At 38.8% G+C, this 16,765-nt stretch overlaps 1 protein-coding gene across 7 annotated transcripts in view; it reads right to left on the bottom strand.

The window, feature by feature from the left end:
• Window positions 1–16,765, bottom strand: part of ahcyl2b (adenosylhomocysteinase like 2b) — a 108,564-nt gene that overhangs the window by 46,527 nt on the left and 45,272 nt on the right. For 2 of the 7 annotated variants that reach the window (XM_059987021.1, XM_059987023.1), the window contains exons 2-3: window positions 8,253–8,364; window positions 6,672–6,701 (exon numbers count right to left, since the gene is read on the bottom strand). In XM_059987021.1, the coding sequence (XP_059843004.1) occupies window positions 6,672–6,701; window positions 8,253–8,364 (142 nt within the window). The remainder of the gene's footprint in view (window positions 1–6,671; window positions 6,702–8,252; window positions 8,365–16,765) is intronic. The other 5 variants (XM_059987024.1, XM_059987026.1, XM_059987025.1 and 2 more) reach the window with 3 other exon arrangements.

Here is a 16,765-nt window from a genome sequence, read left to right as displayed (position 1 = left end):
TTGACTCTTCTTGCCAATAATCTTTACAAAGGGCTCATTTAAATATTCAATTACAGTACCAGCACATTTCTGGGATGACAGCAAACTAGAATACCCAGAAGAAACCCATGTAATTAAAGAGAGAAAAATAAGTCCACACAGACAGCGCCTGAAGGATAACAAGGCTACAAAATCTTACAATCTCATTAAAGTCACTGTGCAGATGCACAAAAACAATTTTAAGAACACACTGTACAATCAAATTGCAAAATAGCTCTGATTAGGCACACGTACAGATAACCTGAATGGTTAAGCATTTACTGAACTGACCTTCTTAGGATGGCTTTATTCATGTAGATAAAGGTGAATAAATGCCTTGGAGAGTCACAGCAGGCAGCATAATTCTCAGATATTTTTCAGTAAACTAATACTATTTCAAGTGAGCATATATCCAAAAGAACATAGAACATTACAGCACAGTACAGGCCCTTCAGTCCATAATGTTGTGCTAACTTTTTAAACCTGTTCCAAGTTCAATCTAACCCTTCCTTCCTACATAACCCTCCATTTTTCTATCATCCATGTGCCCTCCAAGAGAGTTTCTTAAATGCCCCAAGGGAAGAGGAGGCCCGGCAATGAAACTTACTTCTTGACCTTAACATTTAAACATGTGTTGTAAGATTTCAAATTTAATATGATTATTTAGCTGAGCACTACTTCACCAAAGTCCAAGAAGTATTTATGCTCAGAGAAGTAAATTAGGTAAATTTTAAGTAAATGGTCCAGGTACTCTTAAAGGAAACATCCTCTCAACATTTATCCAGCAAAAATCACCCTCAGAGTCTCAGGGAGACACAGACTTCTGAGGGGAGAACAAAACAGTGGGACAACCAATGTATCACGAGCATCAGTGGGGAGTGAAACAAAAGGTACTTTTGAGGTCAAGAACCATTCATCAGAACTGGAAAAATAGCAAAATTAATGAGCTTTAAGCCACAGAAACAATTACTTTTGAATAAAATCAGGAAATTATGTGGCAGCAACTCAATCCATAAATGCACAACAAACTTTAGAATGGGAAGAATTGTGATCTAAGTGACTTTGACTGTGGAATGAAAGTTGGTGCCAGACAGGGTGGTTTGTGCATCTCAGAAACTGAAGGACTAAGAGTATCAAAGCGGGAATGGGATAGATATTAGTGATTGAAATCTCAGAGTCACCCTTGTGCAGTGAACAGAGGTGCTCCGCAAAGCGATTACCAAATCTGCCTTCAACCTCTCCAATATAGAGGTCACCACATCATGGACTAAATGGAGGAAGCCAATCACTGGCACTTCAGCCCTGCTTCTCTCGCTCTGATGCTGCTGGTCCTGATGAACACTCAGCAATCACTGTTCTTATTTCAGATTTACAGCACCTGCTATTTTTTGTTCCATATTCTGAGAACAGTTGACAAGCTAAGTTGTCAGACCTCACCTATGCAAGATGTAAATGAGGAGGAATTTCTTTCCTCATGAATCTTTCGAAATTTCTAACCCACAAGTATGGATGTTAAGACACTGAACTTAATCGAGGTTGAAATGGGAAGAGTTTTAGGACTACAGAGGAACCACTAGTTATCGAAAAATTGCAGGAAACTAGAATTGAGGCAAGGATCAGCTGTGGCCTTATTGAAAAGCAGAACAAAAGCAGATCATGACTACATGATCTACACCTACCCTACTGCTCCACTTTATTATCAGGTCTCCTGAAAAGACATCTACTTTTTCCACTGGTTATGTATAATTGGAAGACATTACCTCATTTCCATTACATAACTTTACACATTGGCAAATTGTGAACTGTACAATTAGTCTCCTCAAAAGAATGCTCCTTCCTTACTCTTGACCTACATTACAAATACTGCTTCACAACCGAGCTTTAAAGTGCCACCCAAGCTTTAATATTTCAACTCAGTATTCAACACCATCATCCCCAGAACTAATTAACAAACTTTACAAACTGGACCTCTGTAACACCCTCTGCAACTGGATCCTTGACTTCCTATATCAGGAGACCACAGTCAATGCAGATCGGCAATACAGTAACATTACCGCTTCGCTATCAATACAGGTACACCTCAAGGATGCGTGCTTGACTCATTGTTCCACAATCTCTACACACGACTGCATGACTAAGAACTGCCTGAACATCTTCGATAAATTCACCAGTGACAACTGTTGTTGGTAGAATCTCAGGTGCCAACAAGGAGACAAAGGAGTGTGTTAGATCAGTTGATGGAGTGGCATCTGAACAACAATCTTGCATCTATTGCTAGCAAGACCTAGGAATTGATTGTGAACTTCACAGAAAGGAAAGTCAGGCAGACAGACGTCACTCTTCATTAAAAGGCCAGCAGTGGAAAGGGTAAGCAGCTTCAAATTCATGGGTGTCAACATCTCAGAGAACCTATCCTGCCTCAACACAATGATGCAATCAAGAAAAAATGCCAGTGGCTCTACTTCACTTGGAGTTCAGAGGAGATATGGTACGTCACTAAATCTTGCCAGATCTACAAACTTGCTCTCTGCTCCATGTTGACAAATATGGTACTGTGCAAAAGTCCAGGTGCTCTAGCTATATGTGCCCAAGACTTTTGCATAGTACTGCGAAGATCAAATCTGAGGTGTTGTTGGAGCAGCCTAGTGAGTAACTGCAGTCCATTTTGTTTTCAGTAAATGCTGTCTGCCAATGGTGTACAGAATGAACATTTGGGTTTGTGGATAACTAACTACCAAATGGGTTGTTTATCCTAGAAGATGACAAGCTTCTTCTGCTCCCTTTTCCATTTCTGATGAGGAATCTTATCCCAAAATGCTAATAGTTTATTCCCCTCCATAGATATCGCCTGACTTGTTGAGTTTGTCCAGCATTTGCAGAACCTCTTATGTTTTCTGTACGTTAAGCTTTAGTGTTGTTGAAGTAACATTCATTCAGGCAAGTGCACAGTAGTCCATGATGCTCCTGACTTTCACGCAGTAGATGGTTTTGGATATCAGCCAATGATCTGCTCTTGTATTAATGTGCTGTTCCAGTTCAGTATCTGGTTAAGGTTGGCCTCAGAATGCCAATGGCGAGGGACTTGGTAATGATAGTGCTGTCAAATGTCAAGGGAAACTAGTCAGACTCACTCTGGTTGCAGCACAATTTTTTTTTACAAGGTGTCTGGGCTTTGCTGCATTTTTGCTGAGAAGTTGCAAATGGATGTGAGTATCAGGCAATCAACAAAAAATATACCCACTTGTGACCTTCTAAAGGAAGGCTGGTTGAAGATGAAGCGGTTGAAGATGGTTGGCTCCCGGACACTGTTGTGAGGAAATTTTGCACTGATTAGCTAGACAAAGATACCTGACCTCCAACCAACCTAAGCAATCTTCACTTAAGCAGGGTATAACTCCAGATGTTGAAGTGGTTTCTCATTGATGTCTATCAGCTGCCGTTTTACTAGGTTGCCTTGATGCCACACCTTGTCAAATGCTGTCCTGATGTCAAAGGCAGTCACTCATCTCATGTCCAAAGTTCAGCTCTCTGGTCAATGTACAGTATGCATCAAGACTGTGCCAAGATCTGAAACAGAAGGATCCTGCTGATACCCAAAATGTGCAATATTTAAAAGATGATTACTGAATATGTGCCACTTGAGAGCTCTGTCAATGATACTTTGCTGATGATTGAGAGCAGACGGATTGTGGTAACTATCTGCTATTGTTGAACAGGACACAACTTGCACATCATCAGATAGACACCAGTATTGTAACTGTACTGGGACAGCTTGGCTTGAGTTGTGGCTGGTTATCAAGAACATCTCCAGAACTATTGCTAAAATGTGGCTTGACCCCATAGTCTTTACTGTCTCAATTGTAGATTCCTGATAAACCTGACAAATAATATCGAATTAGGAACTGCTCAGTTCTCAATGATAACAAACATGTAGGATTGGTTTTAAGCTTTGATAGATCAAAAGAAGACTGCCAGAACAATGTGGAGCATCACACTTTTCCTAAATGCTCAAAAGGGTAGTTTCCCCTGTTCCCTTTCAATTTTCTAATGGTTACAATTAATAGTAGGGGTAAATTCTAGTTACAATGAGCTGGAATATGCAGAGTCTAGTCTGCCTTCTTGATGTGTATCCTCATTCCCCCCACCCCACCACTGAAATTAAAAACAAGCTTGAAGTCTGTCCACAGCTGTTGCCTCATGGGTACATTGCAAAAGGCCTTGAGCCCCTGAACTTGTAACATCCTTATAGAACTCAGTGCTATCCCAACTCTTAATATTTTAAAGGTGTCAGATAATCAACAGTATAAAAAAGTGAAAATAATTATTTTATATTTGAACAGCTAAACATAACAAGGTGAATTAAAGAAAAATTATGAAATGTACATGTACTTAATTTAATTAAACAAAGAACTGACTCTGAGCAGCCCTGGGATTAAGGCAAGGAGCTAGTAAGAAAGGACTCAACCCTTGGACCCTGTGCCAAGGCAAGCATGGAGGAGAAGGTCAAATTCAATACCACCTGACCTTGCACTCATCTCCAACTTCTGCACTCCAACGTGCACGTGTGAAAAACATTGATGTGCTAACCTGCAGAGTACGTCGCTGGCACAAGCAGAAACATTTCAGCTCAAGAATTAGGATCAAGAAGTTCAAAGCTCACACCTTCAAATACAAGTCAACAGCAAAGTTATGTTTCTGCTTGTGTATGCTAAAAGAAAAATATGCACAGCTCAGTGTCATCCAAAAGGGAGGAGGTAAACTAAAAGTCCCGCAAACTTGAGATTACAACTATCATAATACAAAAGTAAAGTAGGAAAATATGTGATTACTGCCCAATATAAAAGTAGAGCTTTTACATAATTAAAGACACATTTTTGTCATCCTTTTCCCAATTAATGATATTTTCTATCTATAACACCTTTATAAATCAGGAGAATACTTAGTAAACTGGCATTTTAAGTGTTTGAACTAACTTTCAAAAGTCTTAACATTGGGTACATTTACACTACTCACCTCCCTCTCAATAATTTTCAGTGGGTGTTTGAGTTACTTATAATCTGAAATTTAATTTAGTATGAAATATTATCTTTCTGTTTGAGATTATTAAACACTTAAATGATTTCCTACTTCACAAAATAAATAGATCCGTTTATTCAAGGTTTTTCTTCCTTAAAGTGACCTCCTTAGCAGATTCTACCTTCCATACACTACACAGATGTTGAAAGAACTATAAAAGGCAAGGCAGTTACTTTGAAAAATAAGTAATCAGGGATTTGTCATAGCAAGTGTGTGCAAAAAAAAATTAAATTGTCAAAACAGTATAAAAGTTAAAATAATCGGGGTGCTCCTCCCTCTTTTCCTTTCTTCCATGGCCTTCTGTCCCCTCCCTATCTGATTTCCCCCCCTTCTCCAGCCCTGTATCTCTTTCGCCAATCAACCTCCCAGCTCTTTAATTCACCCCCTCTCCCCTTCCCATTTTCACCTACCACCTTGTGGTTTTTCCTGCCCTCCCTCTACTTTCTTACTCTGACTTCTCATTTCCCACCACCTCCCCCCCCCAATCCTGATGAAGGGTCTCAGCCCAAAACGTCGACTGTATTCTTTTCCACAGACGCTGCCTGGCCTGCTGAGTTCCACCAGCATTCTGTGTGTTGCTTGGATTTAAAGCATCTGCAGATTTTTTCTTGTTTATAATTAAAATATTGCTAATTTACATTTTGTAACTAAAGTAATTAGACATTGGCTAGATTAGGATCACTAACTATGCTAAAATAGGAAATCTGGCACTAACAGATTAAGATTCAGTTTTATTAGAGTCATGTGATTTGGTATTTGAGAAGACAACCCCAGAGGTATGATTTATAACCATGAAGATTTCTAATTTACAATAGTTTAACATTGAACTGACAAAGAACTGCCTTCAGATATCTCCTAGATCAGTAAGTGTTCAAATTTATAGTAACTAACAGAATTTCACACACCCTCTAGCCTACAAGTTCAATCTGAAATGTATTAGTTGGATATTAAGCAAACAAAGCAAAAGACATAATAGGGTTTTGACTGCTAGATTTTGCTGTGTTAACTCAGACTCTGGTAGAAGTCATGTGACTGGGAAACCCCTCTTCCTTCAGGTTCAACAGCCTATTGCCGATGATTACTACGTCAAATGGTGAGGGGTGAGTTCCAATGAACAAATCTGCACAAAGGGGAGAAAAAAAGACTAAAATCTCCAAGAATATGGACCTGGAAATGTGTGTTGTGCTATTAGTGGACAAACAATAGTACCATAACTATTTATAGCAGAGCCATGGCTCTTTGTTACAAGTTAGCCTGTCTTTATAACAGCGATTTACATTTCCTCAAAACAAAAGAGCATTTTGAGTGATTGTTTTCAGCATTTGAGCTCTAATACTGTCATTAGTAATTTCTAGACATCTACCTCCTGAAAAGAAGCAAAATTAAATTCATTTTGTAACAGAGTACTAGCTCATAGTGATTTATCTTCTCAACTGCGGAATGGTTTCCTTTGTGTCCTTTGAGATGAGATGTAACTGCAGCAGTTGAGTATGTATTGGGATGAGTAATTGCTTTCTCATACCTGTCTCTATGAACAGCTTCATTTTTTTTCCAAACTATTTCTACCAACTGCTTACCATTATTTTGCATAGACATACCCATCAGTTCTGGAGAGGAAGAAAAAAAAGAGAAGCTGGTTAGTGGCTAGTTCCATCACTACAGAACGATGGTGAAATGCAGGCAGATTTGAATCAAGCAGCAAGTGTTTGCTTGAAGGTTAATGCAATCCAGTGCAAGCTGTTGGTTGTTTCCAGTAATATTTGCAGTAACTGGTGAGTACAGCCATTACCAGTGTATACAGAGGGTGGCTATTTCTAGACTTTCCTCTCAAAACACAGGATAATGCACAGAACTAATTTATTTAGAGGAATCCTTTGTACAGGCTACAAAGTGTTGAACACTTTTTCGATTCTTGAACTTCTTAACAAAATCAAAAAGTTCCATTCAGGGGATAAAGAGAAAGGCCAATCTGACAGCCATTGAAAAAGGTATTAAAACAATGTTCAAATAGATGGACTGGTGACTTATAGTTAAGACTCAATAACTATAAAAGAAAACCAAATACAAGACACCCATGCACCCCTGTTAGTCTCTGACTTTGTACCCTCTAAAGCCATTGCTGCTCGTCCTTCATCTACCTCGCATTATTTCAAAGTTTCAAAGACACTCCTTGGGCAAGGACATCCTATTATCATTATGTTTGAACAAGTTTCAAACTAAATTACACCAATAAGCACTGGTGATTCCTGTGAATTTCTGCCCCTATTATTTGCACCTCATGCCTAACTATTAAGTAACACTAGAGAATGAACTAGATGGTGTTAATGACTAGCAAAATGTATTTTGATATTTTGGTATTGTCCCTGTAATTTGGGGAAAGGATGAAATTGACCTGCTGTTCAGCCATGTTCCTGGAGAACATATCAGTTACAAAACTATTAGAAATCTCCCATCTGCTCTCCAGGAAGAACAGGACAAAAATGACTCCTCAAATTTTCTCTCCTCAATGTCTTCCTATGTTCAGCCCTTGAAGAACTTTAATTTTCTTCCCTCTGCAAGTGGCTGAGATCATAAATTCAAAGCCACGGTTGAAGCAAATGAATCTATATTATATCATTATTTACTGATTACCATTTTTCAGTGTCATGAATATATTTTTTCTCAACTGAACACACCTCAAATGGTCTTCAATCAGAATCTAACAAGAACTGTCCCATGGTTATGCCAAGATCAGCAACCTCACTAACTGCAGGTTCAAGTAACCAACTTGGAAAACTTGACATGTTTACGTCTTTGGACCTATTGGTAAAATACAAACTAAATTTCTAATGATTTGTTCAAAATAGCTGATTGTTATATATTCTATGTAAATATATAAACAAGCAAATTAGTGCAGGTCTTTTCAACTTCTAGGAAGTGAATGGCACATTACCTTTCATGCAGTAACAAAAGGCAAGCAGTGCAAATCAAATATGCTGCATCTTTACTGTAGAAGACACTAAGAAACTTCACACAAAGTACTATGAACAGCTCTAGTTGAGATATTGTATGATGAATACCACTCAGGCACATACACAAGCAAACAACAGTGATAACTTTGGGCTGAGGAAGGGATTGAAAAGGAAATGGTATATAGGGCATTTTATTGTATTGCCTACCTGAGCTGTAGCTGTCCGTAGAGGATTGTGAGATTGATCGAGAAAGGGAACGGCGACCTATTTTTGTTGGACGTTTGTTGAATTCTTGCTTCTGATCAGCAAACTGGATCTGCTATTTATAAAGGGGGGAAAAAAGAGTATTTACTCTAGATTGGTTTAAAAAAAAACTGGGAACAGTATTTTCCTCCAAATGTTTACTAACACCACAGACGTGGGATCTGGCCAGCATTTCGAAACCATTACCAAGGAAGGGAATAAGAGAAAGAGCGCAAGTCAGTTTGCCCCTAAAGGCAGGATTTAAAAAAAAAATTAAGGTTGCAGAACCCTTGTTTCAAATCTACTCTCTAGTTACAGTGTTCAGATCAGCAAGAACATTTTTTCCTCAGAATTTGCTACCAGAAAGCCCAAAGTCACCAGTCGTGCTGTTGATAAATCAAAAGAAACCAATGAAATGTTACCAGATTAAACAACCGTTTGTAGCACATACAAAATGTTGTAAGAACTCAGCAGGTCAAGCAGCATCTATAGAGGAAAAAAAGCAGACTATGTTTCAGATCGAGACCAAGGCGGCCTGACTTGCTGAATTCCTCCAGAATTTTGGATGCATTACAAATGTTTATTGAACAAGCAACACAAATTAAATTGTAAAAAGAGATAATAAATTGATTCGTTAAAGGCATAAACAAATACCGGATGCAGAAACTGAGAGGGATATGTGCCATATTTTGCCTGGTACACACAAACAACAAAAAAATCACTATCTTTGTTTGTCCTGCAACAATACACCAGTGTGGTTTTAATGGCCGGGGGGGGGGGGGGGGGGGGGGGGGTGAAATGTTACATGATGAAAAAAGATAAAAATTTAGAATAGATTCTAAATAGAGTTCAGGATGAAACTTCGTAAAAATGAAGTTGCATTATAATGTAAATAGATTAAATTACTTAAGACATTACTTTGTAGTCCACAGCTTTTTGAAATAGTTTTTTGAATAGGTGCAGAAAGTTTGAATCATCACTCCAGCACAGCTTTAAAAGTCAACAGATTTTATCTATTAAATGAGAAATGAGAAATTACTCACACATTTTGAAAGAAACTTACAGAAAATCCTGAAAGGATTACAAATAAAATAAGAAGATCAGAAAGTTTGATTTCTTTACTTAAAATATGGTTCCAACAAACAAACAAAATTTGGGAAAAGATGCCTAAAACCAAATATACAATATTCTGCACATTGCAATAAATTCAAGAATAAAACTCTAGAGTCTAAAATTAAAGCATTGCTGGGATCAAAATAATGCTACATAAACACAAGAGATTCTGCAAATGCTGGAAATCCAGAGTAACACACATAAAATGCTGCAGGAACTCAGCAGGTCAGGCAGCACTTACGGAGAGAAATAAACACTTGACATTTCAGGCTGAGAGCCTACATCAGGAAATAATATTGCTATAATATTGTTTAAAAATCCAAACAAATATTTTTCATACAAAATTTAAGACATATGTGTCTACAAATATCAACGCATTTCAGCAATTACAGTTGTTTCCTCATATACCTGTGTGGAGGTAAGGCTGGCTGCCGCATCATTGCGTTTGTTTGTTAAAGTCTTGCTGTTGGACATTTCTGTAGATCGAGCAGTTATTTACCTGCAATTCTGATCAACAATCAGCACCACGCAAAGACGCACTCAGTCTCAAATGCACTTTTTAAACTGACCACACTGTTTTTAGAACTTGGATTAGGTCAGCTTTTTAGAAAATCAACTCCCAGAACAATGAACAAAGCTTATCTGCAAAGAATTAATGAGGCAATCGTTCAGCTGTTAAATGATTTTCACTCTAAACAACTAATGACATTGTGCCACCAACATCCATGAAATCTTAATTGGAAGAAAATGTGCTAGATGATCAGCTACATTAATTCAATGATTATGGATCAATTTTCTCAGTTTGATAAATATTTGTTTAAGAATAAAATTTAATCAGCTATAAAAACAGCAGCAATAAAGATTTATCAACAACATAATTTCCCTCTCCGATACCAGAAAGGACTCATCCTTATTAATTAGTCACTTAACAAGCTATGGGACTACACAAGTGGCTAACAGCCCTCACCGGTGAATACAACTTCAAGCTATTTGGAATTATTTTGAAGTGGAAACTGAGAATTGATAGCTTTGAGGTTTAAATCAGACTAGGTTGATTAATCAGAACAGTTCCCTAAAAGGAGAGAAGAAATCTATTTCAAATATCAGTATCAGAGACAATAAACAGAATCAATTTCCATTTGGAGCTGTGATCCATTGCTTTCAGTGAGTTAAGATCAAAACCTTCAACCCAAACTCATGATCCATTGGCCTGCTACTCTGCTTCTAAATCTTAAGCTATCTCAAGGCACCGGAGAAACACCATAAACAGTGACTTAGAAAACCTGAATTCATTGGAAGGAATGTCAATGTTAACATCCTCTCCTAGGCCACTACCCCTAACACTGAGGCTTGAACTAGCAACATGCTCCATTTGACAGACCTTGCCATATGCATGCCTGAAACCAGATACACAAAGACTGCCCAAGGAGAAGAATCACATTCTTGAAGGCTCCTTGAAATAAACAGCAGCTTCCTAGCCCATAACCACTCAAAGAGAAGGGGCATGTTGGAATATCACCAAGAATCTCAAATCAAGGCATTACAAGAAGTACCATTCATATGGTGGAAGAAGTGCACAATCTCATAAACTACCCCCTGTCCATCCTGTCAGGAACCACTTGCCCCAGATGTAGGTCTCAGACACAACATGACTGCTATGGAAGCAAATCATTTTTGATTCTAAGGGATTACCTAAGAATATAATACAGCAATACCTATACTGGTAACTTCAAGCCAGAAGACTGTGCAGAAAGATCAAAACATAAATGTGCAAATAAGATGTAGATAATTTAAACAGAGCATCAATAACACTTAAAAGGAGTCAGTGTACAGTATTTAAAAATTAACAAGTACTTGATCATCACTTAAACAGGACTAAATGCAGAAGTAGCCAGTAATGTTCTTTCAGTAGAACATCAATTCATTTGTTGTATAAACAAAAACTGACAATAATTATCCTGCTAAGGCTGGAAGTCCAACAGGCCTCAGCCTCACAGCAAATGAAAGTGATCACTTTCCACAAAGTGATTCCCCATTTTACCTTGAGAATTTGGTAAGCAAACAAAAAGTTAGTTGCCAATATTTGTAAAACAAAAAATAAATCTACACTAATTAATTGAAGTTTTGTCCTGAAGGAGCTTAATCTTTAGGAGAATAAAAGATATCTTACATTCGACTCACATCGGCAAAGCAAATTGAACTAGAAAACTAAATCCCACCAATCTTCAGGAAAAAAAATAGATCTTTTGTTAACTGGTGAGGATTAGATTTCTGTAATCACATTACACATTTTTAGAATAATGAAGCACAAACCAAGATTTACACTTTTTCTCAAGGTTTTAAGGGCACATGGGTCAACAGGTAATAAATAGTAGCCATCTTTCCCTTCATCCATCCAGGGTACATCAGATATGAACACCCACAAAGTATTCTGAAACAAGGCAATATCTCACTCCAATAAGAGTTCAATAAGCAGCATTCCAGCTGACATTTCTGCATTAGAGAGATGAGAATGAATTACTTTTATGACTGATGAATCAGATGACATCAACCAGGCACAACATAGATTAGAGATTGGGCGCTTTGTGTTATGGCCATTAAGGTACAAAATATACCCACAGAGATGAACATTTTATACGACAGTTGGAGAGTTGTGGGTCAGGATGAAGGAGAAATGAGAAAAATTGGAGCTTCCATTTTCCCCCACTCTCAGAGTTTACAATTGAACCTCTGTCCAAAATGTATGATCCCAAATACTGCTGTGGATTATAGAGAAACTCCGGTTAGTTGTCTGAGTTCTAGATTTATAGCTTATAACCACAAATTTTGTGTTTTTTTTGGTGCTTTCACGATTAAAATAGTTCTAAGTCACAACCAGTCTACCAAATGCTATTGAGGTGTGCTCAGACACGTACGGTAAAATTCAATTGTGACGCTTACAGCACTTATATTGTCAAATTGGTCTAACACACAAGTAATTACAGGCAGGTAACATTAGGTTCATGGAATTTAGACATCCAATCTTCTCACTGAAGGATCACAATAGAGAAATCAGCAAGAAAAAATATCTATAAACTCCACCTTCTAAACAACACACAAACTTCTCAAAAGGGAATGGCTTATCGCTACTTCCCACTTCTCTTTTAGGAATTACCTTGATTACCAAAAATAGTCAATGACTTGCATAAAAGGGAGCCACACAAATAAACTAACATTGGGATTTGTAACTGCTGAGTATTTTCTACTTCAATAGAGAAAATTTTATTAATGGATTAATCTCATCACACGCTTAATATAATTTTACTGCACAGGCAGAGGAAAACTTATTTTTTGCACTTGGGAACAAGTTTTCCCCCAACAGAATTAGATGCACTAATTATCACCCGAGTCAGAAAAACTAAAAGCATGCAATGCGGACATCTGTAAATACTAATTATTGTTGTTATTCCTAAAGAAATACTCCATGGTGCTTTAGAAGCATAAGGGAGAAAGGGATACTAACCAAGGAGAGCTTGGGTAGAGGAGAGATGATCAGAGGGGTTGAGAAAGCAGCATGGCAATGTAATAGTTTGTGCTGTTGCTTCAAGGCCACAACCACCTAGGTTCAAAACTGATCTCCAGTGTCGCTTGTGTGGAATTTGAACCTGCATGGGTTTCCCCAGTTTACTCCTACATCCTAAAGACATGTTGGTTGGTACATTAATTGGTTACTGTAAGTTAGGTGGCGACAGGAGAATCAGTGGTATTGATGAGTATGTAGATGAGAACAGGTATAGGGGAATAAGTGGAGAGATCGGGATTGCTCTGAGATGACAGACCAGTTGGCCCAAATGGTTGCCTTCTCTGTAACAAGGAAATAGATGAGAGACAAGGGGATGGGGGAGGGGAGAGATTCAAGAAAGGAAGGAGGGAGAAGATAAATTTATTCATGAAACTTCAGAAGAGAGTAGTTGCTGCCAAATACTTTCGGCTTTTGCTTTCAAGTCCCTTATTAGAGGAATACACAAAGTCATGAGGGGACACCATACAAGAAGTTTCACAAGAGAGAAGCCGAAGGATTCAGGCAGGAAACAGCTGAGCATCATCAATATAATGGTAAAACCTGATCCCAAGTCCGTAGATATAACAGCACTCAAATATGGAAAGGTTATCCCATCATTACGAACTGGAGGCAATCTTCTATTCTTCCCCACAGAAAACATCACTACTAAGTCGCATGTGGATCATCATCCATCAAATCTGTAACTAGTTGGTGATCTCACACTGAAAATGAAAGGGAATGCAATGAGTAGCAAAAATAATTGTGTACTTTTTAAAACCATATGGCATAAAATCTGTAATTTGCAAGAGGTATTTCAAGGGTCATCATGTGGCAGAAACCAAAACAAACTTCTGCAATACTACTTATTGCTTTGTTTTTGTACCCAGTTAATAATGTTATACACCCCTAACAGGTCACCTCTCATCCTATTTTGTTCCAAGGAGAAAAGGTCAAAGGTCAAAGTACGATTAGCTAGTTTTGCCTTCACACTTTTATACAAATATTAATATCTGGCAGAAAAACATCTTCTTCTGTAAGCACATAAACTCTAACTCCAAATCACATTCACGCTAGTCTTGATGACAAGATATAATGCTCTCCCAAACTCACTCAAAATTGAAATTCAATACCCTCGTAGAAACATAGAAAACCTATAGCACTATACAGGCTGTTCCGCCCACAATGCTGTGTCAAACACGTACTTACTTTAGAAATTACCTAGGGCTACCCAGAGCCCTCTATTTATCTATGCTCCATGTGCCTATCCAGGAGGCTCTTAAAAGACCCTATTGTATCCACCTCCACCACTGTCGCCAGCACAGCCCATTCCATGCACTCATCACTCTCTGCATAAAACTTAGCCGACATCTCCTCGGTACCTACTTCCAAGCACCTTAAAACTGTGTCCTCGTGTTATCCATTTCAGACCTGCATAAAAGCCTGACTATCCATGTGATCAGTGTTTCTCATCATGTTATACACCCCTAACAGGTCACCTCTCATCCTATTTTGTTCCAAGGAGAAAAGGTCAAGTTCACTCAACCTATTCTCATAAGGCATGCTCTCCAATCCAGACAACATCCTTGTAAATCTCCTCTGCACTCTTTCTATAGTTTCTACATCCTTCCTGTAGTGAGGTGACCAGAACTGAGCATAGTACTCCAAGTGGGATCTGACCAGGGTCCTACATAGCTGCAGCATTACTTCTTAGCTCTTGAACTCAATCCCACGGTGGACAAAAGTCAATACACCGTATGCCTTCTTAACCACACAGTCAACCTTCACAGCAGCTTTGAGTGCTCTATGGACTCAGACCCCAAGATCCCTCTGATCCACTACACTGCCAAGAGACTTACCATTAATACTATATTCTGCTATTATATTTGACCTACCAAAATGAACCACCTCACACTTAACTGGGTTGAACTTCATCTGCCACTTCTTAGCCCAGTTTTGCATCCTATCAATGTCCAGCTGTAACCTCTGACAGTCCTCCACACTATCCACAACACACCCATTCTTTGTGTCATCAGAAAATTTACTAACCCATCCCTCTACTTCCTCATTCAGGTCATTTATAAAAGTCATGACGAGAAGGGATCCCAGAATAGATCCCTGAGGCACACCACTGGGTCACCAACTCCCATGCAGAATATGTCCATCTACAACCACACTTTGCCTTCTGTGGGCAAGCCAATTCTGGATCCACAAAGCAATGTCCCTTTGGATCCCATGCCTCCTTACTTTCTCAATAAGCCTTGCAAGGGGTACCTCATCAAATGCCTTGCTGAAATCCATATACACTACATCTACTGCTCTACCTTCATCAATGTGTTTAGTCACATCCTCAAAAAATCCAATCAGGCTGGTAAGTCACAACCTGCCTTTGACAAAGCTATGCTGACTACAGGTGGCCCCCCCCCCCGCTATTCAAACGTTCACTTTACGACAACTCGCTGTTACAAAAGACTTAAATTAGTACCTGTTTTCGCTAACCAAAGAAGATTTCCGCATTTACGAAAAAAGACGCCCGCTTTATATGTGTGTTTACCCCGAGAAAGACTAGAATGACCGTGAAGCCTTGTGCGGGCAATTGTTTGCGCATGCGTGTACGTGTGTACATATGCGTGTACGTGCCGATTTTTATCCCCCCAAATCAATTTTGGTTCACTGTCTTCCCGAGTTTGATAAGTGAAACTAAACCGTACCTACAATAATTCTACTTTATGTAGGGTGTAAATTTATTCTATCATTCCTGCTTTTACTATATGTTAGTGTTATTTTAGGTTTTATGTGTCATTTGCTTTGATTTGGTAGGTTATATTTTTGGGTCTGGGATTGCTCAAAAAATTTTTACCATATAAATTAATGGTAATTACTTCTTCGCTTTACGACATTTCGGTTTACAAACAGTTTCATCAGAACACTCTACCTTTGGATTGCGGGGGAAATCTGTACTTCTAATCAGATTATGCCTCTCCAAATGTTCATAAATCCTGCCTCTCAGGATCTTCTCCATCAACTTACCAACCACTGAAGTAAGACTCACTGGTTTATAAATTCCTCGGCTATCTCTACTCTCTTTCTCGAATAAGGAAACGACATCTGCAACCCTCCAATTCTCTGGAACCTCTCCCTTCCCCAATGATGCAAAAATCATTGCCAGAGGCTCAGCAATCTCCTCCCTCGCCTCCCACAAGTAGCCTGGAGTATATCTCGTCCAGTCCTGGTGACTTATCCAACTTGATACTTTCCAAAAGCTCCAGCACATCCTCTTTCTTAACATCTATATGCTCAAGCTTTTCAGTCTGCTGTAAGTCATCCCTTCAATCGCCAAGGTCCTTTTCCGAGGTGACTACTGAAGCAAAGTATTCCTTAAGTACCTCTGCTACCTCCTCCAGTTCCATACACATGTTTTCACTGTCACACTTGATTGGTCCTATTCTTTCATGTTATCCTCTTGCTCTTCACCTACTTGTAGAATGCCTTGGGGTTTTCCTTAATTCTGCTCACCAAGGCCTTCTCATGGCCCCTTCTGGCTCTCCTAATTTCATTCTTAAGCTCCGTCCTGCTAGCCTTATAATCTTCTAGATCTCTAAAATTACCTAGTTTTTTCAACCTTTCGTAGCTTTTCTTTTCTTCTTGACTAGATTTACAACAGCCTTTGTATAGCACGGTTCCTGTACCCTACCATCCTTTCCCTGTCTCAATGGAATGTACCTGTGCAGAATGCCACGCAAATATCCCCTGAACATTTACCACTATTCTGCCGTACATTTCCCTGAGAACATCTGTTCCCAATTTATGCTTCCAAGTTCCTGCC

Source organism: Hypanus sabinus, chromosome 13 (genome assembly GCF_030144855.1).
Source record: "Hypanus sabinus isolate sHypSab1 chromosome 13, sHypSab1.hap1, whole genome shotgun sequence".
NCBI classification, from domain to species: domain Eukaryota; kingdom Metazoa; phylum Chordata; class Chondrichthyes; order Myliobatiformes; family Dasyatidae; genus Hypanus; species Hypanus sabinus.
This window is presented reverse-complemented; position numbering and strand designations above follow the sequence as displayed.